This window comes from Pagrus major, chromosome 21 (assembly GCF_040436345.1).
Source record: "Pagrus major chromosome 21, Pma_NU_1.0".
Classification (NCBI taxonomy): Eukaryota; Metazoa; Chordata; class Actinopteri; order Spariformes; family Sparidae; genus Pagrus; species Pagrus major.
Genome location: NC_133235.1, coordinates 23,386,086 through 23,412,891, shown reverse-complemented (window position 1 = coordinate 23,412,891; position 26,806 = coordinate 23,386,086). Strand labels below are relative to the sequence as shown.

At 40.2% G+C, this 26,806-nt stretch overlaps 3 protein-coding genes across 4 annotated transcripts; all 3 read right to left on the bottom strand.

Annotated features, from left to right (window-relative positions):
* Positions 1-1,304: 1,304 nt before the first annotated feature.
* aire (autoimmune regulator) lies at positions 1,305-6,509 on the bottom strand. Its single transcript, XM_073490583.1, has 13 exons — positions 6,363-6,509; positions 5,969-6,143; positions 5,230-5,376; positions 4,984-5,049; positions 4,767-4,905; positions 4,473-4,668; positions 4,305-4,426; positions 3,842-3,911; positions 3,367-3,504; positions 3,120-3,241; positions 2,446-2,524; positions 2,238-2,336; positions 1,305-1,388 (listed from the first exon to the last, which is right to left on the bottom strand). Exons 1-13 carry the CDS (start codon positions 6,507-6,509, stop codon positions 1,305-1,307), a joined length of 1,584 nt encoding a protein of 527 aa, XP_073346684.1.
* Positions 6,510-8,596: 2,087 nt separating this feature from the next.
* rab6bb (RAB6B, member RAS oncogene family b) lies at positions 8,597-15,409 on the bottom strand. Of its 2 annotated transcripts, XM_073491738.1 has the most exons (8): positions 15,340-15,409; positions 12,491-12,549; positions 11,756-11,809; positions 11,201-11,306; positions 11,007-11,118; positions 10,790-10,883; positions 10,127-10,193; positions 8,597-8,661 (listed from the first exon to the last, which is right to left on the bottom strand). In XM_073491738.1, the coding sequence occupies exons 1-8, from the start codon at positions 15,407-15,409 to the stop codon at positions 8,597-8,599; spliced, it is 627 nt and encodes a 208-aa protein (XP_073347839.1). The 2 variants fall into 2 exon arrangements, with proteins under 2 accessions (XP_073347839.1, XP_073347840.1); XM_073491739.1 differs by lacking the exons at positions 10,790-10,883; positions 11,007-11,118; positions 11,201-11,306.
* Positions 15,410-16,844: 1,435 nt separating this feature from the next.
* On the bottom strand, positions 16,845-21,723 carry espnlb (espin like b). The gene is made up of 6 exons (XM_073491674.1): positions 21,709-21,723; positions 21,160-21,295; positions 20,644-20,798; positions 19,351-19,500; positions 18,066-18,449; positions 16,845-17,957 (listed from the first exon to the last, which is right to left on the bottom strand). The coding sequence occupies exons 1-6, from the start codon at positions 21,721-21,723 to the stop codon at positions 16,845-16,847; spliced, it is 1,953 nt and encodes a 650-aa protein (XP_073347775.1).
* Between the last annotated feature and the right edge of the window lie 5,083 nt (positions 21,724-26,806).

Below are 26,806 nucleotides of genomic sequence, written 5' to 3'. Positions count from 1 at the left end.
TTCATCTTATTTGCCTCATCGCAGTCCTGAGATGTTTTAATCTTGGTTCAGCATGTAAAGCACTTTGTAACTTTGTTCTGAGTGCTGTACACATAAAGTTTATAGCTGTTTTTATTATTATTATTACCCAGTTTTTCTCCACACACACACATTCACACACATGAAAACACAGCGTGCAGTTTGTTTGGCCAAGTTAGCAAAAGTTTGGCCTGAGCAGAGAAGGCTCGCTGCCAGCTCTCCCACATCAGTGCTGACCCCATGTCCTACACAATTATGGTGTGATGATTCACACACACACACACACACACACTGGGGTCACAAGGATGATCAGAAAAACCTTAAGTTGCTCCAACTTTGCAATGTCCTTTGTTCAAAGACAACATCCTACTAAAAAATATGTACAGCTATATGTATCACCAACTGGATGAGACAAACCCAGATCATCAGGGACCCCTCGATCACTGCATGTCAGTTGTTTATTTAATTGGATAAATGACAAATTTGTACCACTTAGGTGCAATATCAACTAAAGCATGTCTTGCATCGTCAGTGGCCATGTGTTGTAGACGGCCTGATCTTGAAATCTAGTTAAAAGAGCTTTATTTTTTAGCAAATACATTGCTCAAATTCTGGAAGACTAACAAAGCATAATTCCAGCATATAAGAGGGCTGGTTGCACTGGGCTTAATGGGGACCTTGAGGCAATAGGGTGCGTTGCACATGCGGGAAGGGTGATGAAAGGTCAGAAGATTTTTTTCCATGGTGACCCGTAACAAGTTAATCCAGCCACGTGTGACAGTGAAATAGACACTCTTTAGTTTATGTCGACAACATGACATAAGTATGCCCACTAGACGTATAGAGACATTGTACACAACTCAGCTGTGCATGAATTTGTACAATAATATTTTTTTAAAAAGCAAAAAAAATCACAGATTTAATTCAAAACAAATCTAATGGTAACTTTATTTGCCATTATGGTGTGTTTCAGTGTACAATCATTTGTGAATGATAGTCATAACAAGTTCAGTTGCAGTATATTTTTAAGTTTGTACATGAACTCACAACAACCCGAGAACATCCTTTAATACCTTAACATCCTTTAATTTGCAATTTTTTCACTTGAAAATAAATAAATGAAATGAATGAATAAATGAAAATAAATAATTCCATGTTCAATCTAATACCAATCACTACTAGACATTTAATTTAAACAAGAAAATAATCTCCACTTTATTCAGGGGTCTCTGTTTAATTAGCTATGTCTGAGCTCATGCATGAGTGCGGGACCGATCGTCCCTCTGTCACTGGTAGCATCCTTGAGAGTCTGGAAGAGGCCGAGAGATGTTGTGGAAAGCCCACTGTAAGATGCCATCGATGGAGCCCTGCTGTGTGAAAAAAAAAAAATAGTAGGATCAGAGTCCTGGTGACATCATCTGGCAGATGTGTATGATGTCAGTGACAACAGTGATATCACATAGCAACAATCTTTACCAGATTACAGCAGTTATCGAATCATATCGGGTTATGTTTGCAGTTTGGGGGAACAATTTTAATTTTTAGGTCACTCTGTCAGCACAGCCACATTTCCTCTGTGTAAAGTGTAAATCTGAAACTGATAACAAGGATGAGGTAAAAATGAAGCCCTAATCAGTCTGCTCCGTAGGATCATACATGTCCACTTTGAGAGCAAAAAGCCCTTTACCAACCAAGAAGCAGGTGCGTTGATGGTAAAATAAATAAATAAATACTTAACATTTCACATTTTATAAATCAATCTAGCCTCTTGCAAAGTATTATATTCCAATCAATCCTTATTTCCTCTCACATCTAGACAAACTGTACATAGCAGAAAGTACATTTGTTACATTAGCTACCTCTTCCTATTTATTTGCTCTAAATTCATCTACATCCGAGTACAGGATATGTAAAAATATGTATATATTAATCATCAATAATAATTATACTAATGTGAAAACTACAAAAATAAAAAAACCCACAAAATAAAACAAGAAAGTTCCTTAATGTGTGTACACAGATTTCTCTCACAGAAGACTCAAACTAGACAACAACACAAACACACTCCTGATCAGTTATTGTTTGGTCTTCATGGCTGCATTTTACCATGACAACTCGTTCTCCGTCTGATAAGAAATGCAGCCATCTTGTGTCTGGCATGCTTCTGGTCATATTCATATCATGTCTGTGGTATCGACATGTAACTGAGCCTCACTCACGTCTCCCAGGATGGAGTCCAGTTCATCTTTATGGAGGACGGGCTCGGGCACTGAAGAGCTCTGATCATGGCCGAGTGTATTTTGAAGCACTGGGGCGAGCTGGACACACAGCAAAGATTACATAGATTACTATTAACATAATGACGTATAATAATGTATATATTATCTGTATATACACAGGTTTTGTTTTCAACATTTGCAGACCCACCTGTAAGCTTCTGGATTCAGCCTCCTTCTCCGCAGAGCCGCCCCAAGGCCTGGAGCAGGACAAGCAGATGGATCTGCCTCTAGCAAACACAGGGATACTGTGAGTGAGTCAGACTGTTTTCTGTGGTGTGTAATGTTACTGTCAATCAATATGTGACTTCAAACACTCTGGGGGATTACAGAGGAAGCGGTTCAGACCATTTCAGACAGAAAACCAAACTGTTTAGATGTGACATGGGGCTACATTACCAGTATCCAAGGACTTTATTTTTTAGATCACGCAACTTTTATAAAACACTGAAAAGGCTTAAAAGAAGTGGATGGATGGATTTGCATTGGTTTGATTTGTCATCTGTATCTCCTTTTTTGCATTTTGTAAAATCATTGATCTTCATTTACAGTACACATTATACTGTATACCCTGCTGCAGATGTCCATCTACAATCCATTAGTCACCATTAGCTGCATAATTATCACCGTAAGCACACACCCTTAATGCACATTGTTGATCAATACAAACACAAACAGGAATCCACAGGAAGTTCTTTGCCAGTAGGAACACACTGATGAGCATCACTTTGAGGCTGAGATTAGGATTTGCCAAGCTAGTGGAAAGAATACACGTTGTTTTCATTAAGGGTCTACAGCAGTCGTAGAGAAGGCTGGATGTCTTACTTGGAGAAGTGGCAGTGTGCGTGGAAACGCCCCAGACACTGAAGACAGTGAGTCAGGTCTCCTCCTGCGAGGTGACAAACACCACACACCTCCCTCACGCTGACCAGCTCTCCGCCTGAGCACTACATTAAACATTTTTATAGATTTCAGCAAACAGGACTGTTTTGTGACACAAAATTACAAAATGGAAAATGTGCAAAGGTTGTCGGCTATCACAAAGATAAGAAAAACAGTCTTGAGTCTGTACCTGGTTTCTGCCGCTGGTCCCATTTATAGAAGGTGTGACGCCGGTGAGAGACGAGGATGACAGCGAGGAGAAGAAAGAGACTTCTGTGATGGAGTCACTGGAGTTCGTGTTTGTTTGCTGAGACTGGGCAATGAGTGGCTGAAATATAAAATATTATGACTATATTATGCCAGAAAATAAGCTTTTCAGATCAGATTCCTTGTAGCACATTTAAATTGTATCACAAGGGGAGCAACATCCACCATCATTTGCATAAAATAAAAAAATTACAAGAGATGACAGGTTTATGTCAGGAAACAGATCGTTCACAGCTATTTTCATCACTCTAATACTACCATCAAAAAAGGCATTTTAATTTGAAAATATTCAGTGATGGCGTGCAGAGATTTTCATTCAAAAATGGAAATGAAATACAAAAATATACATGTACATATTCAGCATGACCAGTATTATATTGTATCCTTCATATACTTACTTGTAAAGGTAGTTGGGCTGACTCTGTTTTCACTCTGTTGCCACGGCACCACTCACACTGCCAAGGACCACTGAAGGTTATAAATGTGACATTGAAACCTTCTTTTCAGAGAAAATAGTTTTAAAAAAACATTGCGTCCCTGAACACACACACACAAGCCTACAATCATGGATGCAGGAACTAGGAGCACCCCCATAAACGATGCTATAACATATGTCGAATTTACAAGAAGGACCAAATAATGAAACATTTCTGAGAAACAGCTCTTCACAAAGTTTATATAGTTTCCCCTAACTTAACAACTCACAAAAGTAAGCGATTTTATAAGGGAGTCTGGGGGATTTCTCTCTCTCTTAATCTCCTTGCTGTTGTTGACTGTACTTGACGTCATTATCATTGTATAAACCGACCCCTCAGCCTACAGTATATACTGACAAAATTACACAGACAGATAGATGGATACCTTGGTATGGATATGAGTGGAGGGTCCAGGCAGGTCAGATGAAAAGCTCGAGGACAGCCATCACAACAGATCAGCTCCCCTCCGTCCTTACACACCGCACACTCATCATCATTATAATGAACCTCAACGTGTAGATAATGTAGAACATATAAGACAAAAAGCAAACACACACATGTTCAAAATCAGGCGGCTGTGAATGAGTGGATCGTCTACCATGTCTGTGGTTGTCTCCCCCCTGTGGTGAAACGTGTTCTTAGCAGCTTTGGACTTGGACGCTTCATTTATCTCCTCTGATTGACGACAGGAGTAAAACTCCCCACCGACTTTTATGCACTTTCTGGCACATCCTGTTGAATGACAAAGACTTTTGTAATGACCTGATAACACAGGACAGTTTTATCAACATTTGTGACCAATTAAAAACACAGATACTCACCCAGTGACTTATCATCTGAGCCAAACACCTGTTTGATAAGAAGCTTCTCTCTGGCTTCATGACTGACAGGCAGCTTAGCTGAGGAAGAGGAGGACGAGGACGAGGACGAGGAGGAGGAAGATGGATTGACTGGTATCTGTACTGAGGAGGACACCGGCTGAACACCTGAACAAAAGTTAAATGTGTTTGTAGTATTCAGCCACCATCTGTCTATATTTGAAAACATGTTTGATTTATAATTACTATTTCCAGATGTTGGCTGTGGGGCTGGAGCTTCACTCTTCACCCTGTAGAGCTTCACTTTACCACCTGGAGAAAACATTACAACATATTTTTTATTCACTATCAAAAAACAAGTTGTTTGCCATTTTATATTTCATTCGTTTTTAGCAACTTGTAGGGCATAAAGATCTGTCGAACGGGCTGTAGTAGCCACTGTGATAGGGTTAGAAGACAGAGTGAGAAGAGATGTGTGATGAGAAATAAAACCTGGTCCGTCGCTTGTCTTGGCATGATACTGCGGTTGCTGATCGTGTGAGTTTGTCACTCTATCATCGTGGCTCCTCTTCTTGTTGTGAGGTGTTTTATGGCCTCCAGAGGATCTCTTCTCACCTCTAGAACCTGCAGCATCCCGTCCTGTCAACAAAAAGTCAGAAATGATAAATAAATAATAGCTCAAAATAAAAATTGTTTTAAATGTCTTCTGATATCTCTGATAGTCAGAACTCTGTCAGGGAGGATAGATCAGGGCTGTGGTGGAAAATGATAGTTTCTACTTCCTACAAATTCTTCAACTGTTTGGAAAATGTAACATATCTAAATAACAGGAACTGTACTTTGAAACTAAATTGTATTCTGTTCCATGCATTATTCACTGAGACATTAACGAAAATGTCAGAAAACATCCAATCTCGCGATGTTAAAGAAAGTGAGAAAAACATCCTAGATCTATGGCTTTATAAGCATCTGCACCGAAAGTTAATGGGGTCTATTCTGGGCCGAGACTCATCCTCCATCCAAGTTTCGTGGAAATGACAAAGCAAACCAACCAACCGACAAACAGACACAAGTGAATTTGGCTCAACAGGGCTGAAAAATCAGTTAGATAAGAGATTATATCCAAAAGTATATAAGTAGATGAAAAATACCCCACTCAAGTCCTACCTCAAAGACCCAGTTCAGTCATTTGGACAGAGAAATATTTAGGTGAAACTTGAACATGACATACTCGAGTGCAGTTTAGTGAGCAGCGTCTGCAGTTTGGGGTAGCTGTCCAGGTTGTAGTCTTTGGACAAGTTGCTCCAGAAAGCCTGGATGGTGGATCTGCTCTGCTCCAACAACCAGGACAGGAGAGAGTACATGGCCTTGTGGATCCCTTCTCTGCCCTCCCTTTCCAAAGTGTCCTGTGAAAAAAATCACAAGATAAATGAATTCTGTTCCTTCAAATATATGTTATAATCTAAGAAAGCATTCCAGGATCAAATAGAGATGGCCAACACTGCCTTCAAATGGGACAAATCCATCTGACTTACTTTGTAGACAAAAAAGATCCAATCTATTAATGCAAATGCTTGTGATTAGTTTAAAAAGCAAACAAACTAAAAAGTTTCATATCTACTTACCTTCAGTAGTTGGTCAGTGATGATGTTTTTGTCCGCCAGACCATAGACGAGAGGGAAAGGGTCGTCTACAGCCATGGCAATATCAGTCCGCAGCTCCCTCAGTAGAGAGCGAAGGTTTGTGTCCCTAAAAGCTTCCACTCTGGACATGATGTGCTTTGGGTGTAAATAAGATTCAAAGTGACTCGGACCTGAGAGCACCTGAGATCATACCAGTGGTGTTTTGGATGGAAGAGGTGTGTCCATCTCAATGAAGGAAATACAGTACAGGTGCACCATTCATGCTGACTAATATGTGGGACATCTTGACTCATGTGTTTAAAACAATCTTTCAGGTCTTCTTCCATATCTTCCTGTGTTTCTTATTTTAGTCCATGTTTAAATAAATATAACACTAATGCATATGTACTGGGAGTTTCACAAACTTCACAATGAAGGTTTCACCCTTTAAGCGAGGCCACCCTTGACCTCTTGTCTCTGCGGAGTTCATCCGTCCACCAACAGCACTAACTGCCTCCGTCCGCCTGTTGACCCCTCAGGGGGATCGAATGACGTGCTGTCCGTCCAGGGGAATACCTGTCCTCTTACATCAGGGAGAGCTGAGTGCAAGCGACCTGACACGTCACAGTGACAGTTTCCTTCTTAAAAGGTTCTTTCCACTTCAACTTCCCCTTAACTATCAGGTTTTCAGACACAGACTCCACAGGGAGTTCAGGAATTTTGCAACAGGCGGGCAGAAATGATCACTGTAAACAATTAATTGATTCATTGAATGGCTTGTTGATTATGCCTTTTCTCACTCTAAGATAAAATATATTTCAGTCAAAGAAAGTAGCTAACTCTGCTAACGAATTAAGCTAGTCAACGTTAGCCATCAGTAGCAGGATGGTGTGTTGGTTATCCCTCGTTTTACTAATGTTAGCTAAGATGCAGGCTATTTAAATGAGGTGTTAAGATAATTAAAGCCTATGTTAGATATATTTCACATTAAAAATCCTATTCCAATATGAGAAACCCTATTTTAGCATTGTAAAACGTGAAGATAGGGTGTGATTGAAAGCATAAATACCTTCTTGTGTGAAATATCACAAAAAACCTGCCATCCTCTATTTCACTTTGTTGATTGTAAAAGAAACATGGATGTACAACACTTAAATTTTTAAGATTCAAACCGGAAATATAATCCAACATCAAGTAGAAGATCATTTTGCTACCAGGTAAATGTGGATGGTTAGGAGAGTGAAGCCCTTTAATCTGTAATTTATTAATCATTAAACATTATTACATTATTCATACTGGTGAACAAGGACCACTTCTACAGAGGGACGTTCACAACATACATATTACATTATTATATACAGTGCAGTGCATTACAGTGGATCGTTATATGTGTATTACCGGGATGGAGGGAGGGGGAGACAGGAGAGGAGAGAGGTTAAAGAGGAAAGAAGGGACAGGAAAGCAGAGGAGTGGTTGGAGGGAGGGGGAGTTGTGATAGTAAGTTGTCTTTTTATTACTTCTTTTTTTTTTTTTTTAACCACAGTACAGTTTGTTCTATAAAAGTTAAACCCATAGAGAGATAGAGTGCCACATTTTTCACAGCTACTGTTAGGTGAACCTACTGGAAGTTGACTCTTGTGGGAATATCAAATGAGTTACATTTTGTCATGAGATGCTATAGAGAGATGCTATAAAACATTCTAAGATAGTCAACCTCCTTCCAGAGTGCGGAGACCCTGGAGGGCAGGCCAAAGGTCAAAGGTCAAAGGTCAAAGATCAGATCAGCGTGCATGCGTGCTGCAGACATTCAGACGTGGTCGGCCATCTAGAAAAATGGCCGACCCCTCCACTATTTCTCCTTCTATGTTTAGGCATCATTTTTGGTGCTTTCCCTTTTTATATATAAAAAATACAAAACATAACAGCGAAAAGAATTCCGTTGGTTGTCCCGTTTTTCCCCCTTTATCATTTTTCCAAAACTGTTTTTTGTTCGTTTTCATTTCAACATTTGTTTTTGTTGTTTTTTTTTTTCCCTTTTCTCCTCCAGTCACTTACATATTGACAAAGTATACAATATTTTACAACTGAACAAGACTGAAAGATAACATTTGATTTGTCCAATCAGATACAAGGCCCGCATCCTATATCCAATTAGAGAAGTCAACTGGAAGCTAACCAGTAGTAAGCAACACAACAAGCCTATGGTGTGAAGGGAGCTGTCCGATTTCAGCTCTGCATTAACATGAGCACCCGCCCTCGGGGACAGTAGGTTCTGCCGGTTTGTCCAGCTTGATGTCGATCACTGGGAATTGTCCGGTTAAGGAAAAGTCAGGTGGTCGAGGAAAAAGTCAAATTCTATGACCTTACACTGTCAAATAAACAGGGATAAAAGTACTAGGATAACCCACTTCAGAATAATGAAATATCATATAGTATTGTTATTGGAGTATGTGATCATCACTTTAATGTTGTAGCTGGTAAAGGTGGAGCTTATTTTAACAACTTTATATAATATATCTGATGGATAACTAGAAAATAAAGTTATCAAATAAATTAAGTCGGGTAACAAGTACATTATTCACCTTAGTAGTAGTAGTAGTAGTAGTTGTCGTTGTTGTTGCTATGCTTATTATTATTATGTATTTGTACATACAGTGTACCATTGGAATACTTACAGGGCATTTATAACTACTTATAAAATATACTATATTGTCTTTCATTGTCCCTAAAATGGGGAATAGCTCACCTCACAGTTTGTGTATTTTGTCTCTTAAACACAGATAAGTTTGTTCATAATATGTATAAGCTCCTTAAAAGAGTATTTCAACGATTTAGCAGCCTTTAGCCTCAAGCACAGATAAGTAGTGAGCTACAAAGCTCTGGTAAACTCACTTCTTTCTAAATCCACACCTTCAGATTTTTTTTTCCAGCCCCAACCAACTCCCAAAGACCTGTAAACGGACTTTAATGCAAATGTAAAATCGACGGAATTTCCCTTTAATAATCTGATATACAGGACAAAGAAGTCCATAGCCTTAGAGACAACTGTTTTTCCTGATTTCACCATTTTAAAGCCACAGCTCAGCATAATGTTTTGATCTGAAGCAACAATAATGCTCCGTTTTTAATTGCAATGTTAACACTGTTCACCTATTCTGTTTGTTCCCATGTAATCATATAACTGTGACCTGTAAATAATAAATACATTCTCAATAATTAAAAAAAAACTTTCTGCACAGTGTTATTTATTTATAGTCCTTTTTAACACAAGGATGTTACCTCTTTATTCCCTCCTGTCCTTGTACATATTTGTCGCAGAAAAGGTACCCAGTACGTGTTTTATTGATACCATATGAACTAAATATTTATACTGTAATTTCAGACTGTAATCCAAAGCCAAGTGCTGGCTGTGTATATATTTCTACAGATGAGGAACACGTTAAGTAAGTTTCATGTGTAATTGTGAGAATCTCTTTTTTCAATCCCTCGCTTTCTTTTACGTAACATCCATCATGTCTTCAGTGCATGTCACTTCCCAGACAGCCACTACGTGGTGCTACACCTGTGCATCCACACAATCTTCCTGGCTCTGTGCATTTCCTCCCTATTAAGCAGAAAAGGTTTAATGGCTAATGCCTCAGCAGACAGTAGGCTGGGCGGTCTGTTTGTACCAGCGCCAACAACCACTAAGAGATTAAAAATAAGCTGCCTCTTTCTTGGCTCTTTTTGCTGTCGACACAGTGAGTCACAGCGGCTGTAAAGGATACTGCCTTCAGGATTTGCATCGTCCAAGCTTTCCATTCCAGGTAGGGCTGCTGCCACCCGACGAAACAGCTAGAAGGAGAGGAGAGGAGGGAGGAGAGGAGAAAAGAAGATGCACAGAGAGAAGGAAAAGGAAGGGAAGGGAAGTGGTTATTTACTCTAATAAAAGCAGCAAAACCACACTGTAAAAATACTCCATTACAAGTAAAAAGTCCTGCATTCATTATACATGTACTACGTAGGCAAAAGTATTGTCTGCAAATAGCTAAATTAATCATATTTCATATCCATATCATCTGTTTTCTATGTAAAATCTGTAAATATAAAATAACTAGTAACTGTAGCTGTTGGATAAATGTATTGGAATTAAAAAAAAAACCTAATTGTAGTGAAATAGAAGAATAATTTAACATATGTAAAGTACAAGTACCTCAATCGTGTACTTGTAAATGAGTTAATGATCTCAAGTGTGCGCTTGCTCCTTTCGTCCCGCATTCACTAGGGTCGGATGTGCACCCTATCTAACACACTCCTCCACATATTTATATTTAATTTGATTTATCCCCGTTGGTGACTCGATCACCTTGGAGGGACGCAGCAGTGGCAGAAATGCTGAGAGCAACTGCCGCCCAAAATGCTGCGAAATATGGTGAAACTGCAGGGATCACCTGTTTGACATTGCAGCCCGTCTTGGCACTGGTCTCGATGAACATGACGTTCAGCTCTTTGGCTCTCTGCTCTCCTTCCTCGATCATGATTTGCCTGCAGGGAAAATCGGGGCCAGACTTCAGCATCACGCCGTCGACGGCTAATTTATTCAGCGCTGACAGGTTGATGCTTTCGGTTAAGAAAACATTGACTGCAGCTGAATGCAAACATACTCACCTCTTCTCCTCCAGATCTGTTTTGTTGCCGACTAGCATGATGATGACATCACTTCCTCTCTCTGTCCTGACATCATCAATCCATTTGCAGGTCTGCTGAAATGAATTCACATCTGTGGAGAGAAGACTCTTATTTTATTATTTCATCCAGTCTTTTTTGTTTCAAAACAGTGCAATTAGCAGGTTTATGCTCACTTGTGATGTCATAGACGACCACAGCTACTGTAGAGTCTCGTATGTAGCTGGGGATGAGGCTCCTGAAACGCTCCTGTCCAGCAGTGTCCCACAGCTGCAGCCTTACCTGCATTGACACACACACACAAACACACCTCCTGAAGCTGTCTCAACATTAACCATCACACTACACGCAGACTACACAGATGTAAGGGCTTTGTAAGTATGCATCCAACGGGATAAGCCAGTATCAGAGCGTGTGCAGGCTGACAGAGCATAATATCCTGACAAAGACCTAGTATTAATACTAGCTAAAGTAGATGATCCATGGGAAAGGCTTTGACTTCTTATGGCTGGAAAAGCCAAAGCGCCAAAGCTACCAGAAATAACCTTAGGGTAATCGTGTTAGTCTGTGAAGAGAGCAGTAATTAAGCAAATCAAATCAAGGATTAGTGAAAACAGAGTGGAAATTGGGACATTTCTAACTTGGATCTTGACTGGCTAAAATGAAAGGGCACATACATGAATTTGTCTTAACGTGTGAGTTTTAAAAGGAGAATATAAAGGTTTTCCTACTGTTCGGTCTTCCAGGTACATCGTCTTTGATAGGAAGTCTATTCCAATGGTCGCCTGTGGTGAGGAAAGAACAAAAGAGGGGGGAAAAATCATCAGACTTTAAAGGCTAAATGTCTCCCTGCACCATCTGTTGTTGCTGGCAAGACTGACCGTCGTTTAAATGAAGGAAAAATACAAAAAGCCGTTCAGGAAAAAAAAGAGCCGATAAGTACAGAAATTGAATCAGACTGAAAAACTAATTTCATTTGTTCTGCCCTCAGGGCTCAATCATTCAGACCTGTTATGTACCTGACTTCTATAATGGAAAGTATCATTTGTATTTTCTTGTTAAGAATATTGCTCGACTAACATTCACATCTGATGACTGACAGCATTCACATAATAAAATAATTTATGCAAACTCATGTTACATGGAACCTGACTGCAATTTGTATATCAAGCAGGCGTTTCACTGTAATATCATTCAGTTGTTAATCAGTCACTATTGTACAATACAGGCTAAATATATATGAGACCTACAGTGTGATTAGTCCCATTGTTCATCACTGTAGGAGGACTGGTAGAGAATTTGTTTAAAAAATATAACAAGAAAAGTGGTAATAGAGCTGATATAAGGAGAAATCCCTCACTATCCTGTCTTAAGTACAGTTATTAACCATAGGCAGACAGTATATCATGCATTACAATATACTAAAGTTTCTTATCTTTACTGATCTTTTTGGCTCTGGGTCTCACCTGATATGTGTTGTCGAAACTGTCATACATGAATCTAGTGATGAGAGATGTTTTCCCCACTGGAAGAACAGAGAACAGAGGCAGATCAGCATTAGATCAGATCATACAGAATCTCACAGAATCTCCAAACACATGAAAAACACGATTCCCTGAATATGGTTGTCCATTGTTTTCCTCCATGACAATGTACATGTAGACATTCAACCACTGCCACTGTAATCATCACTACCAAATTAACAATTAGGCAAGAATTTCAACATTAGATTACGATATGAAGAGTAGAAACTAATAAAAGACGAGCCAGCTCATGTACCTGAGAACAAAATCTGCCTGATAAATCATCGCAGCCTTCACAGCTGTCCTTTTTCCAAATACGAAAGAAAACAACCCTAAAATCTTCGGATATATTCTCACAGTTTTGCTTCTCTAGAGGTAATTTCTCTAATGGTAACACGTGATAATTAGGTGACATTTCTGTTCTCAAAAGAAAGATCAGGCGGTTTAAAAGACAGACTTAAACGTTGTAAAATTTGACTAAAATTATCTGTATCAGTATCTGACACAGATTTAGTCAATTTAATGAACTTATTGCCAAAACACCCTAATTTTTTACACGGATGAAAATGTCAAAATATCAAAGAAATGCACAGTATAAATAATGTCAATAATGCGAAACTAAAGCACATAAGAATGACATTTCATTCTGTTTAAGGGTTGAGAAATTAGGGAGTGGATAGTGGATTAACCAAATGAGTCCATGAAATGTCAAAAAGTTAAGAAAACGCCTGCTGCAATTTGTTAAAGTCCGAGTTGATAACTTCAAATGCCTCGTTTCGTTTGATCGACTGTGATAAAAATCCAAAAGATATGACGTTTACAGGGATACAGAACAGAGAAAAGAGGTAAATCCTCACACTGAAGAAGCTGCATCCCCTGAATAGGTGACAGATCTGATCAATATAATGATTTGAACAGTTTATTTTATTATCATGAATATCATTGCATGATATTATGATATTTGTGCTGTTTTGTTTATATTTTCTTGTTGAGTAATGTGTTCTGTGCTGTTTTAGATATGTTTTCTTGTTAAGTATGTGTTTTGCTCTGTTTTGTATATATTGTATTATCTTGTTTAGTAAAGTGTTTTATGCTTTTTTGCATATATTTCCTTGATATGTTATGTGTTCTGTTCTGTTTTGTCTATTTTTCTTGTAACAGTATGTGTTTTGTTCTGTTTTGTCTATATTTCCTTGATATGTTATGTGTTTTGCTCTGTTTTGTATATATTTCCTTGATATGTTATGTGTTTTGTTCTGTTTTGTTTATATTTTCCTGTTGAGTTTTGTGTTACTGTATAAATGCCGATGTTGCCTTTGGTTAGAAATGATGCGGCATGTGCCATTGATCCATGCTATATATACACTTGTCCCCTATAAATATAAACTTTAATAAAAATACAATCATAAAATCACTGTGGATTGATTTTCTGTCGACTAACTGATCCATCAGTGGGCTAACTGTTTCAGTTCTACTCTCTATTTTACTGTGACGACGAATGCTGTTAATTACCAGCAGAGAAGTTGTGTCCTAAAAATGCACAAGGCCATCGTTAGGCAGACGGAGACAGAAAACACATTAGATATTTATCAGTGCACATAAGCTCGCTGGTGACTTCTCACAGGATGAAGGTGAGCCTCGTGAGCAGGAATTTTTATTTACATCCCACCCAGCACCATCTTTAGCTCCATTTTACATCAGATCCACACATGAGCGAGGACAGGACTTCTCCAGCAGGCCCCGGGCTCTCATGCAGACAGCAGTACCTCTGAAGCCAGCGATGGGCAGTGGCCACACCAGGCCTCGATTCAGCACCGTGGACAGCAACATTGCAGTACAGGCCACACAAACACACACACACACACTGAAGCATCACAATGCAACACAAACACCGGTCAGCCTGCTGTCACATTAGGCCTGATTCTGTGTATTGTGCTGCTGTATTTTATGGGATATAAGAGCTCCTCTGCTGCCACTCTGGATGTCTGATGTCTGAACACGTATTCAGGCTGGACCATTATCGATCAGCACCTCCCGAATCTGTGCAACATCACATCAAATCACACACACAGTCGTTCCCACCAGGAATAGATGGATTATTGAATAAAAGGTATAACGTTGTGGCGCTGTCAGGTCCGTTTTTATTTGATTATTCATGGGGACCGAACCGGGAGACTGCGAGGTTTAAGAGATGCTACAGACATCGCCAGCCTAGGGTGTGTCCCGAACTGACACATGGGGGACTGTTTATTATCTCCTCTATAGAGGGAAAAACACGAGTGATGGAGGCAATATGAAACACTGTCATGTCGCTTCACAAAGGTGTGTTCGTGTTAGAAATAAGAGATGTGGCTGAAATAAAGCTGAAAACAGGCTGAGCATATTTTGTCGGTCACTGCAGCATATCAAAACATCCCAGTTCATATCGCCTGCTTGGATGCGATTTTAAAGCGATTTGCTGCAACTAAAGCATCCTCGAGGATATTCATAACAATTCTGTTATTTTTCATTTATCATTAAAAGGTGAGACTTCATCATTTTTACATGCATGCGGTTTTTTTTTTTTTCTTTTCTTGTTTTTTTTTTCCTTCATCGGTTAATCAGATTTTTTCCTCAGTCGCACATTGGGCGTCAAATCCATCCAAAGCCAGCCAGCAACATCCTCTCGATTTCAGATGAAACTTTCCACTAAAAAAACCAACACGGATTACATACATGGCCTTCAAGCATATACGCATATCAGGGAAGAGTAGCCCAAACCTTTCCCCACCACCCGAGAAGGACTGACTCACCGCTCTGCTCTCCCAAAAACACGAGTTTAAATTTCCTCAGGGGGTTCCCCAAATCTCCTCCGGCTGACATGGTGGCAGATAAAGAGCTCAACTTGTATTATTTTATATATGTTCTTATCGCTCGGCGTCTCCTCCGTCGTGGGTGCGCAGGGGGGATCCTCCTCTCCTCACAGAATGATGGGAATGCAGCTCAGCATCCTCCTGTCAATTTCGGGGAGCTTGTGCGCATGCGCGACCTCACCTATTTGAATCATCACCTTTGGGTTGGACCTAAGACAAAACTCAAGTCTCTCATGTCTTAGATAACAGTGTGCATGTGTGTTACATAAAGGTAAAATAATTTGGTCAATTACAGTGAAAGTAGCCTTTATGAGGTAAAAGTAACTAAGTAGATTTACTCAAATGCTGTACACTTAAAGTCAACGGTAGCTGAGGCCTACTTGAGTAACTCATTTTTAGTTATTGCTACCTTCTACTTGACTCCATTTATAAGATAAACATACTTTTTACTCCACTATATTGATTTGGGAGGTATTGTGAATTTACGGATTTCAAATGATCCTATAAAATATGATGTATTAGTGCCCAATACTATATAAAGCATTTAAAATAACAAACAGATTAGTCCTTTTTAATCAGTTATTTTTATTGTAAATTCAAAATTATAACATAGAGATATAAATCTCTGAAAGACACAATTCTACTCGAGTACTTTTACTTCTGATAGTGTTCATATACTTTTTTTTACTCAACTACAAAAACACTGCAACTTTTAAACTGACTCCACAGGACTTTAATTTGGGGGAGGCAGATTAAAAGAAGAGTGGTAGAAATTGATGCAGCCGAGGCAGAGAAATCCTGATTTTACGCCCTAGTGTTAGTCAAACTTCTGGAAAACTCTGGATGCTTCACTTCCCTTAATGCAACTGCATCTTTCATTAGATTTTAAACTGTAATGCAGGGAAACATATGCTTACTTAAGGGATGTCATGTCCAACTAGAGTTGCAAGCCTCCTCCAGAGCCACAGACACACTGTGTTTTTACACGTTTAGTACCTAATATGATTAGAAAATTGACTTTGACATGTAAAATCAGTGGAGTGGTCCTTTAAGTGGCAATGGATTTTGATATGTTTTTAAACTAACTTTCGATTTTCAAAGAACATATCTGGGATTCCTGTATGCGTACCACTAGAGGAAGCTTGTAAAAAGGAGCCACACTATGAGAATAGTGGATTTAGATTTAAAGTATACAATTGTAAAGTTTTGTTGTTGTTTTTAAATGGAAATTACAGACATTATTTTCATTCTAAAAACTGTTTGTGAAGAAAGATTAGATGTGTGTCACTGACTGGGATTAATTGGATACAGTAACTTAAGTTTACAAGAATGATGCATCAAAAATGCTTCTGAGCAGAATTTTATTCAACTCCTGTCAGTCAGCCAAAATAAACACACTAACATTACCATGATTTTTTGCAAAAATGTCAAAAACCTTAACCTCACTAATGTTCAAAATCAAACAGCTCGGCCTCCTTCTCTTTCCAGAAAGCAAAGCTGCGGTCGATGTATTTACAAATGTCTTCGTTGTTGAAACAGGAGAAGTCTGTGTCACTGCCACACTCATCTGGAGTAGCAGTTTGAACTATAACTTTGGGCACGAGTCTGGAGTCTGACAACAATGATGACGGCGATGGTGACGGACAGCGGCACGGTCTTGAGTCCCCGAAGAAGCGAACTTTGATGTCCTCGAAGCCGTCGCTCCACTGTCGGCTGCCAGCCCGGATCTCCTGGAGAACAGCCTTGTGGAAGTCCCTCACCACCTCCCAGGGGAAACTGCCGACATGGTCGAAGACTTCGAAGCAGAGGAGGTGCCTCATCTTCCTCTCCTCAGGTGACAGCTCCTGCTCTAAGATGTGAAAGTATCCCAACATGAAGAGGTCGAGGGTCAAGCTATCGTGGCTCACTGCGACACCATCCACGTCTGGCAGGAATTGTTCCGGGGAGTAGGCTTCTTGAGGAGGTGGATTTTGTGAAGAGTTAGAGAAGGACAATGATGACTTTTGCACATCTTTGAGCTCTAGTTTATTCCTCCAGGAGTTTAGCATCTTGTCCACAGCACCTCGTTGTTGGCAGAATTGAAACATGGAAGTGATTCTCTGTGGGGGCGACGCTCCTGTCACTCTCCCTGACACTGTTTCCTGTCCCTGTCTCTGCCTCGCCGCTCTCACTGAAATAGCATATGCAGATTTCTTCCAGTGGCTCAGGAAAAGGACCACTATTCGCTCTTTCCGTAAGCTGGTAGTCTCCATCACAGGTATACGTGTTTTTGGAGGATCACAGTTGTTCGAACCACAGTTGAGGCTTGTGTTGGCGTTCTGGTTGTTCACTCCCGAGGCTCCAAACATTACTGGGCCTCCTTTTACAACCCCAGCGAAGGGATAGATTGCACCAATCTGACCTTCAAAGTTGGATCTGAGGTTTCTGACAGACACCCCAGACTGTTGGATCTCCCTCTCCACCCTCTCCCTCCGTGCTCTGCTGTAGCTGTTGGTCTCTAGACGATGGCTAAAGGCTGAAGCCATCCCTATAAGAGGAATCCTACATCCACTAGAGGTCTCACCATGTGCTGTCACCATCTCTTGGCCCAATTCCTGGCCTAAATCAGTTCCTAAACTATCTCTGACCCCATGCAAACCCTTCATCCCCTCCATCATGCCTTCCACTATCCTCCTCTCACCCCCTTCCTCTGTGGTTTGGGTCAGATTAGCCACCAGCAGTGACATACTCTTAACGATCTCCGAGACACGACTGCACCACACTGGCAAAGTGAACTGGATTTTCCCCTCTGCATCCATCTGTTGTAGGACCTCTTTGTTAAGCGAGATGTTGACGATCGGATCTGGTAAAATTGACCTCAGCTCCTCGGTCAGCCTGGTCAGCTCCAGCTCATAGGCCTGGCAGCGCTTCTGCAGTGAAACAGTCTCGATCTGCTGCTGCAGGTAAACCAGGTCATCATCTGTTAGGAGCTCGCCAAAGGGCCCCAGGACTGCGTTGTGGGTTTGTGAGTACTTCCAGCCATCCACTGGTGTGCAGCCATTAGCCGTGTCCTGTTAGAGGGAAAATGAGATTTTACAAAACAATCCGGAGAGATTATTTTGTGAAACATTTTGGTAAATAAGCCAAGAGATAGATGAGGAGGCACGTTGTTACAGTGTTCTGTGCTTTTTCTTGGCTGGGAGAGCTGACTTCCTGAGGTTGTGTCATCATCATGAGGCTGGAAATTACTGCTCCCAGCCAAGAAATAGCCACCTACAAAACCACAACGTGACATTTTTACACTTGGCTTTTCTAAAAGTCAAACAAACATTGTGTAACTTAATTAGTGATCTTTTAGTCTTGCATAGCCAGGCCTATCTTCACAGTGCTGTGTCAGGCTGGAGAAAACATGCTTTGACTGGTTTGTTTTTCTGTGAACCAATCCCAGTTGTCTTGGGTGGCGCTAAACCAAGGACGGCGATGGTGCCCCTGCAAAATTGTTTCAGGGGAAAAAGTTCAGAGCTGCTAGCTTGTTTAGGTTCATACCATTAGTGTTGCCAAAGTAAGGATGAGGGTAACTTGCCATTTTCAGCGTGTAGGTTGCTGGCTCGGAAGTTGCTGTTGTTGTTTCCAGGGATTTTGAAAACAGTAACAGGCAGATAATGGAAGGGACGAGAATGCTAAGCTAAGCTAACCGGCTTCTAACTGGGGTTTCATACTGAACAGACAAACATGGCAGTGGTATCAGTTTTCATACCTAAATCTTGGCGAGAAGGCAAATAAGTCTGTTTCTCAAAATGTCAAACTATTCCTTCTACAAATGTGTCTACACAAAAACATCTTTTTGTAAAAACAATAAAACATATACAGTACATATGACGTTAAAATGCATTAAAATACACTTGTATACAGCCCTACAGGCTCATGCATAGCACATCCAGACCAGAACAATACAATAGCACAGATAAGTACCTGTCTCCTCTGTTCCTCCTCATCCTGCAGCCTGACCTGCAGCTGCCGCACCATCACCTGTCGTTTCCACTCAGCTATGGGGCAGCCGGCTTCATCGTGAGTGGGCACCAGGGAGTCGATGTCAGCGAGGATCACATCGACGATGGGTACCTCCTCCAACAGCTCCTCACTGTCAAGCTTCTGTCAGCGTTCAACACACGACAGTCGGAGTGTCACTGCTAAACTGTGAGTTTGGAGCCGCATTTGAGGGAATAACATCTTTATCATACCATCATAAACATTTTACAGAAGTCAATTTTCTGATGATCTTTATACGTTATTTTTATTTTGTTCTCTGAAGGAATAACTCTATGATTAATAGCTGCGCACCAGTGGGTCCTAAATGTCATGCAAAATTAACTAAATATATACCGTATGTTTATTACAAAACAGCATGAATTCAGAGGCCCTAAAAAACCATGGTCCATCCACACTGTTATGTTGTCACTTATTTTGCCTAGCTAGACCTACCATGTACAAACTGCCCTTGACTGACTTTGTCCTGTTAGCTTTGATGGACCTGTCAGGTGACCTCACATAGTCCCCAGCCAAGTGTAAACCCACTGTGACGTCACCCATTGGTTTGTGGACTACTGTTCTGAAGCCTTGAGTTTGGCATTATGGCTGTCACAGTTTTGGTTTTCGGCAGCTAGAAATTACCATATTTGGACAAAAGGGTGGAGCTGGGGAGGATAGGCCACGGTAGCAACTTGTCAATCACAAGGTAGCCACGCCCTTAATACCTTTGTTCATGCATACTTTACGGGACCTTAATTGACAAACTGAGCATCATGCTGTATTGAAGAAAGCAATTGAGAACATAAACTCATTATGAAACTATTTACTGAAGTTATAAATCAAGTGAGAAGTGGGGTCATTTTCACATAAGCTTACATACAATCGGACTTCTTTTTGCAACCAGTGGAGTCGACCCCTGCTGGCCATTAGAAAGACTGCATTTTTAAAGCACTTCTGCACCAGCTTCACTTTTCAAACCCAGAAGGTCTGAATATATCTTAAACATTTATATCAATGTTCGTTTTAAAAAAAAGGTCAGCTGAAGATGGAGTTTTCAACTCAACTGCGTTTTCAACACAGATTTAGCTTTAATTAGCTAGCTTGACAAGGGGTCTATAAAAATGCTTTACTAACCAGAATAAGTGGAAATTGCTAGACAAACTAGAACATTATTTTTTTTCAACCCATATCTTCACCCTTTATGGGGTTTTTTTTGTGTTTTATTTTACTTTATACAGGGTTTATTTTTATCTCTATGGTCAGCCAGCTCACCGTTTGTCCCGTGAAGACTGCAGTGAATCCAGCGTGCCTCAGAGACTTCATAGACTTCATGTGGGACATGAGGGTGAGATCCCTCTCTGGAGGCTTCAGATGGTGGAACGATGTCACAACTGTAACAAAGACCAAAGGTCAACCATTAATTTTTTTAATTTGTCAGTATTTTAATACCAGGTATGTGTTAAATACATTTCATGTGTTTTTTGAACATTGTGGGCATTGTTTGCTCATTTTAGTGTCACTGTTGCTGTTGATGTTGCCTGCCTCTAATACAAATAATCAGAAAAAAGCAAGACGCTTCCAGTATATATTCAATCATATAACATATGAATAAATAGACAATAACAAAATAACATGGCTGACTACAGAGCGTATTTTTTTTTTTTTACCTTCAGTGTATAATGATTGTAACCAAATTCATAAATAATATGTTCATAATGAAATGCAAATATGTGCTCTCTGTCTGTTGATCACCTGAGGAGGCCACCTGGACATGCTGGATGGAGCCCGGGGAGGGTTTCTTTGAAATGGCAGCAGGGGTCAGAGAGGAAGAGGTCACAGGAAGTGGAGAAGGGTGGCGAGGCAGGGGGAGCACCTCCTTCACTGGCTGCTGGGGACACACACACACACAGCAGGGGTGAGCCACGCTTAAAGGGACAGGTCCACATTTTTTCTCACAAAGAGCTTTTCTTCACCTGCTGATGTTTTGTGATTTTCTTACACTTACACATCACATACATACTGTATCACAACTTCTTATTATTTTTGTATAGTTACAGTAACAGTTATATTGTTACAGTTGGTCTCTTCTTTTCACAAGCATTTCCTGTTGTTGATGGATACATTTTGGTCTTGCATACTTTATTTTTGACCTGTCATTTCAGGAAAAGCCCAGGTGTAGCTGTTATTATCAATCATGGCTCCTTTCCAGTAGTTAGTAACGTTATTAATGACACCTGTGCTGTGTGCGACGGGTTAAAGTCTCCTCCCGTTATATCAGTCCCTGCACTAATGAGTGGTCACCTTGCTGTTCTCCATGTTGTTCTCTGCTCATTCACAGTCGGGGGTTTCAAACCAGCAGGAGCTCCTCTTTCTTAAAAAAACAACAAGAAGAATGACGGCAATATACAGTAACAGCAACCAGGTAAAGTGAGCAGAAAAAGAAAGACCTGTCCAGGAGAGAAACGTGACACAGAGCATCACAAGGTTTAAACGATTCCAGAGTAATCCTCTAAGAGACTGAGACCCCCTTGATGACACGCACACGAACACACACACACACATGCTCAATGTAAAGAACACAGGCCACAGCTTGTAGTACTTGGAACAAAAACAAGACGTGGTGAAACAGGACCCCGGTCAGTGAAAGTAGCGTAGCCCACACAGAGTGCAGGAGAAAGCGTGTTGGAGTTTGGAGAGACATGATATCCTGCTTCAGGTAATCTACCGATTCACAAGCAACAATAGTCTCAATACTACACGAGCAATTACGATGTTTCTCGTTAGATGCCTTGTAAGAAGTTGTATGCCTCATTAGTGGCTTTGAAGATGTTTTATACAGCATACATTACCTTAAGCTTGTAAGATATTTGATGTTTTTATACTATATACTTTCTATTGAGTGCATTAACCAATCCAGTGTTTTTATTCCACCTATAACTGGCAATGGTTATCAATATACCTGCAACTAAAACACTGAATTGTTTGTCTTGTGTTGTTTACCTGCAACTCATTGCTATTGCTGTCCATTTTAGCTAGGACCCCCTTGAAGAAGACATTTTATCTTTACTCAATTTACTGCTTAAAGAAAGGTCAACTTACAATGCCATCCATCCAAAATACAAATTAGATAATTATTTGTGTTCAAGAAAAGTTTGACCTCACATTCAAAATCCTATTGTCACATGCCAATATTTCACCTTTTTTCCCTTGAGTTTAAGATGTTACAAATTTTCATTCAATCTCACATAATTAGTTGTTGCAGCCTATGGATTTCTTTCATAGTAATAATCTAAATGCTTTAAGAATGCATGCAGTACTTACAATATGGTCCAGAAACTGTGGAATTAAAGACAATCTGACAGTGGATGAATGCTAGGGAAAAAATGCTGGAAAAATAAAATAATTATGGAAAAAAAGACTAATAGCAATGTAGAAAGTCCAGAGACCTCTTTCCTCTCGGGCAGCCACTACACAGTAAGACCAAGGAGCAGCGCCGCCTGGACCCAAACCTCAGATGGGGGCCCTTCTTAGTGTGCATAATTAAAGAAGTGGGATAGGGTGACCTGCACCTGGAAGTATAGGACAATAGCTCAGTGAATGTATGTAGGAGTAACATACTGTACCCTGGTGAGGCAGGAGTGTGTGCTCGTGTTTGGACACCTCCTCAGGAGCTCAGATGGTGTGTGTGTCACACTTATGACACAAGATGACAGGAACACTATATCCACGGCTGCTTGACCGTGGCTTCGTGTAGCACGAGTTATTGACCTCTTGGGGCGCAGAGATTTGGCTTTGGAGCAACTTGTGGTTTTGTAATTTAATTACTTCAGCTGATTCTGCCGCCAGCTGCAGCCTTCAGTTGCTATAGCAACCCCTACTGGCACAGTTCCATAGCAGCTAAGCTAACGCTGTTATATCCACCATTTTGTGGCCAAGCAAACATTGGCTGTGTCTGAAATCACTCACTCATTTCCTACTCCCTAGTCACTACATAGGGAGTCCAACATAGCGGACTATATAGGGAGCTCATCAGCAGAAAGAAAAAAGCACTTTCGGACACTACTCAGGCGCCGTTAATTACGTCACTGCTAGCGCACAGTTGAAACGTCGTACATCAACGCTGGTTGTGGACTAGCGTTCGTCTGCCATTTTTCTCTCAACGCAATGCATGATGGTAAATATTGCTTGGTTAGTGACCATCGGTTGCACACTACCTTTCGCGATGCATTGTGGGATACTTTGAGTCCACTATATAGGGTATAATAATTCCCACTAGACATTCGGACAGCACTACAAAATGGCGTACTCCCTATGTAGTGCACTATATAGGGAGAAGTGAGTGATTTCGGACACAGCCACAGACACACATAATTTATCTACTCCTCATAAATGGCCTTGTTGTTATACTATCTTTTAGAACTCATTTTAATATAGTTTTTTTTTGTGGTTGTTTATTTGTTATCAACTTACTGCTATCCTAGCTAGCCTTGCTATCTCTGGCTAAAATGTGTTGCTAATATTCTAATCTATGCTAACTGTTATGTACTCTTGGGCTCACAGTAAACAGGGCTATTACATACATGAAATAGTGTATGATTATAAATTTAGCGTGCTATAGGCTATTTCTTACGTGGACTCAATGTTCTGGAGAGCCAGCCAACACCCCTCCAGTTAGTCAGCTCTTTTAGACTAATCTTTATTATATACTGAATTGTGATCTTTATCAATAGGTATTCTTGATAATGATTGATAGTAATTGAAATAAGATTGAGCTATATGCTTTGCCCTTGCTAAAACTTTGTAATAAACCTTCAACTGTAGTTGAAGTAGAAGGTGTGGACACTGATTTTATGTCTCGTTGATGGAAGTAAAAAGTTAGGTGATAAGTGTGCAAAATATCTTAAAGGTTCTGAAAGGTTACTCCAGCCTACCGAATTGAAACAGTCCCATAGGGGTTTACAAAAAGCCCCTAAAATTCATCCTAGCACCATACCAAGTGCTCAGATCATTTAGAGGAGAGCTGTCGTTAACCGGCGTGGCTGGTGGTCGGTCTGATTTAAAGGCTATTCAAGTCAGGTGCCAAGCCAGAGGTAGCAGGGTAGACGTTTGGACGTAGGCAGTGAGAAGCTAGGTGAGTCTCCTCGCTACCAGCTTAAGCAGTCCCTATTTAAATCAATACTAAAATAACACCTTGAAGGTTTAGGGACCTAGTTTTATAACAGAGAGCTGGTCTAGTACCTGGTACAAACATTGTGACATCAGGATGACAGCGAGACAGAAGTATAGAAAGAGAAGCGCAGCACATAGTTAAATATTCAACATTCATTCCATAGAAAAGACCTTCATTTATCTAACCAAACTCACTGTTCATCAATAGTCTACTGTAACCTCAGTGCCTGATGGGAGGCAGCTGCCCCTCACTCAGTCCAGGGCCTTTGTGTCTAGCCCAGTATTTCTGCCTCTGTTATTAGGGGATTAGTCTGACTGGCCTTGTTGCAGCTGAGCACATGGTGAGTACATAATCAATAATGGAAGGCTGCACAAACGCAGAAGGACAGTCTCACACAGGCACATGCACATGTGTTCACCCTCAGCGAAAGTACAAACTGTTATGCAACAGACATGAGGAGACCGTTATGTTTTGTTATCCATTTATCCAGGTGCTTGGTCAGCAGGAACACTGCCTTGTCAGGGTCATGTTTTTTTCTCTCTTTACGTGGTAAACATGATGAGATGATGGACATTGCTACATCAACTGAGAAACATACTGTGCTGCACAGAAGTAGTCACACCAACTCAGGATGAAAAATGCACCTTTTTTTGGTCACTTTTAACTGAGTAAAGGCTGTTTAGGAATAGGTTAAAAAAAAAACCTAGAAGATCAAGATATAAAGATCCCCTCCCAACATCTTTAAAGACATAAAAATACTTGTTAGCTGCATGCATTATCTGAGTAGTGAAAATCATATTGAAGTAACAATGAGCAAAACACATTAAGGAGAGGCAATATAATTGTGCTATGGAGGGAAAATTTGCAGGACTCAGTGGTTCAACAAGCTCCTATGCATGTAAAAAAAAACACTTTTCATTTGAACACTTCACATGTTTATTTGAGATATTTAGAAGTGTTGAATAGATTTTGTAAACTTACTGGGTAAGACATATTCACTTTATGATGCCATGTTACCATTCCAGTTGCTTATGGACGATAATGTTTTCTTGTTGAAAGGGAGGAATAAAAGCAGCCTCAGATCTGGATTTAGGAATTCAATATCTGTTGGTCTAATTCTGTTATTGCAAAGTCAGGCCATGCTTGATATTGCGCAGACAAGTCAAATGGACTTGAAAATTAAATTTGATAGTGAATAAGATTAAAATTATTGTGGAAAAAGATTCCTACAGTTGTAAAATTTTAAAGAAATTGACTAAGCCATTCATGGCTTTTGTCTTGTAGATGTCAAGATGTATCTGCAGCTTGTTAGGACAATATAAGGAAACAGCAGTCCCACAAGTTGACTGATACCGTGCACAATAGTGATGCAAAATTATAATCATCACAGAAGTTAACGCAAACATTGACTCGTCCATCTCCGATAATATAAGGTTTACTGCACATGGTGTGTAATTAGAAATGTGAACAAAAATTGATAAAGACGACAATAATACACATCACACTAACACGTTTCATAAGTTTCAACACTCATTTATTTATTCACCTTATTTTTTTCTTGACAACTTTTGTTACGTGTCCACAGACATGAGAAAGAACTCCAGAACACTCAAAAGATAAACGTGAGCACTGAGATAAAGACTTCATCACAGGCTTGGACCTGTTTCTGCCTCTGTCAAGCAGCTCCGAGCAAAAGAGCAGACCTTGGGATATTCAACCCGGTCCACGACGGCCACCTCACCCACACTGAGCTGAAATGTGCAAAAACTGATCCCAGATCAGCTCTCTTTACTCTGAGGTGACACTTGACGAAGCAGCAGGCCTAGTTATTCTTATTCATCATGGTATACAGAGGAAGAGAGAGTTAATATCATCTGTGTGATGAGACCCAACACAGAAAATCTCCATTTATATACAAGACAGAGCCAAGAGGAAGGTTTCCAGTTAGTCATTACAAGGATCATGAATGACAATACTTTACAAGAAGCACTTTAGGGGGGAGATAAGCTGTTGTCATTAGCAAAGGGGTAAGGCAGGAGAGAGGGACAGAGTACAGCAGAAGATAAGTGGACCTGCATGCATCGATCCAGAGCTATGACAGTTAAAAAGCGGCCAAATATAAAATAATCAACTCATTTACCTTTCAACGATTATTGGCCGGTGCACTAAAACTGTCTCACAAAGTGTTTATTCCTTAACATGATACCCTGAACTATGAGGGCTGGAAGC

What these genes read in the sequence shown, in the direction of transcription:
- aire (XM_073490583.1), bottom strand. Translation starts at nt 6,509, where the DNA reads ATGTCCAGAGTGGAAGCTTTTAGGGACACAAACCTTCGCTCTCTACTG. An exon ending in ACAGCCAACATCTGGAAATA is followed by an intron (nt 4,906 to 4,983) that starts GTAATTATAAAT and finishes ACTTTTGTTCAG; the next exon opens with GTGTTCAGCCGGTGTCCTCC. An exon ending in CCACTCATATCCATACCAAG is followed by an intron (nt 3,912 to 4,304) that starts GTATCCATCTAT and finishes TATAACCTTCAG; the next exon opens with TGGTCCTTGGCAGTGTGAGT.
- rab6bb (XM_073491738.1), bottom strand. Translation starts at nt 15,409, where the DNA reads ATGTCAGCCGGAGGAGATTTGGGGAACCCCCTGAGGAAATTTAAACTC. An exon ending in TGTACCTGGAAGACCGAACA is followed by an intron (nt 11,307 to 11,755) that starts GTAGGAAAACCT and finishes GTGTCAATGCAG; the next exon opens with GTAAGGCTGCAGCTGTGGGA. An exon ending in CGATGCAAATCCTGAAGGCA is followed by an intron (nt 8,662 to 10,126) that starts GTATCCTTTACA and finishes GACAATTCCCAG; the next exon opens with TGATCGACATCAAGCTGGAC.
- espnlb (XM_073491674.1), bottom strand. An exon ending in TAGAGATAAAAATAAACCCT is followed by an intron (nt 19,501 to 20,643) that starts GTATAAAGTAAA and finishes CTGTTGGAGGAG; the next exon opens with GTACCCATCGTCGATGTGAT. An exon ending in AGGAGGAACAGAGGAGACAG is followed by an intron (nt 18,450 to 19,350) that starts GTACTTATCTGT and finishes TCCCTCTAACAG; the next exon opens with GACACGGCTAATGGCTGCAC.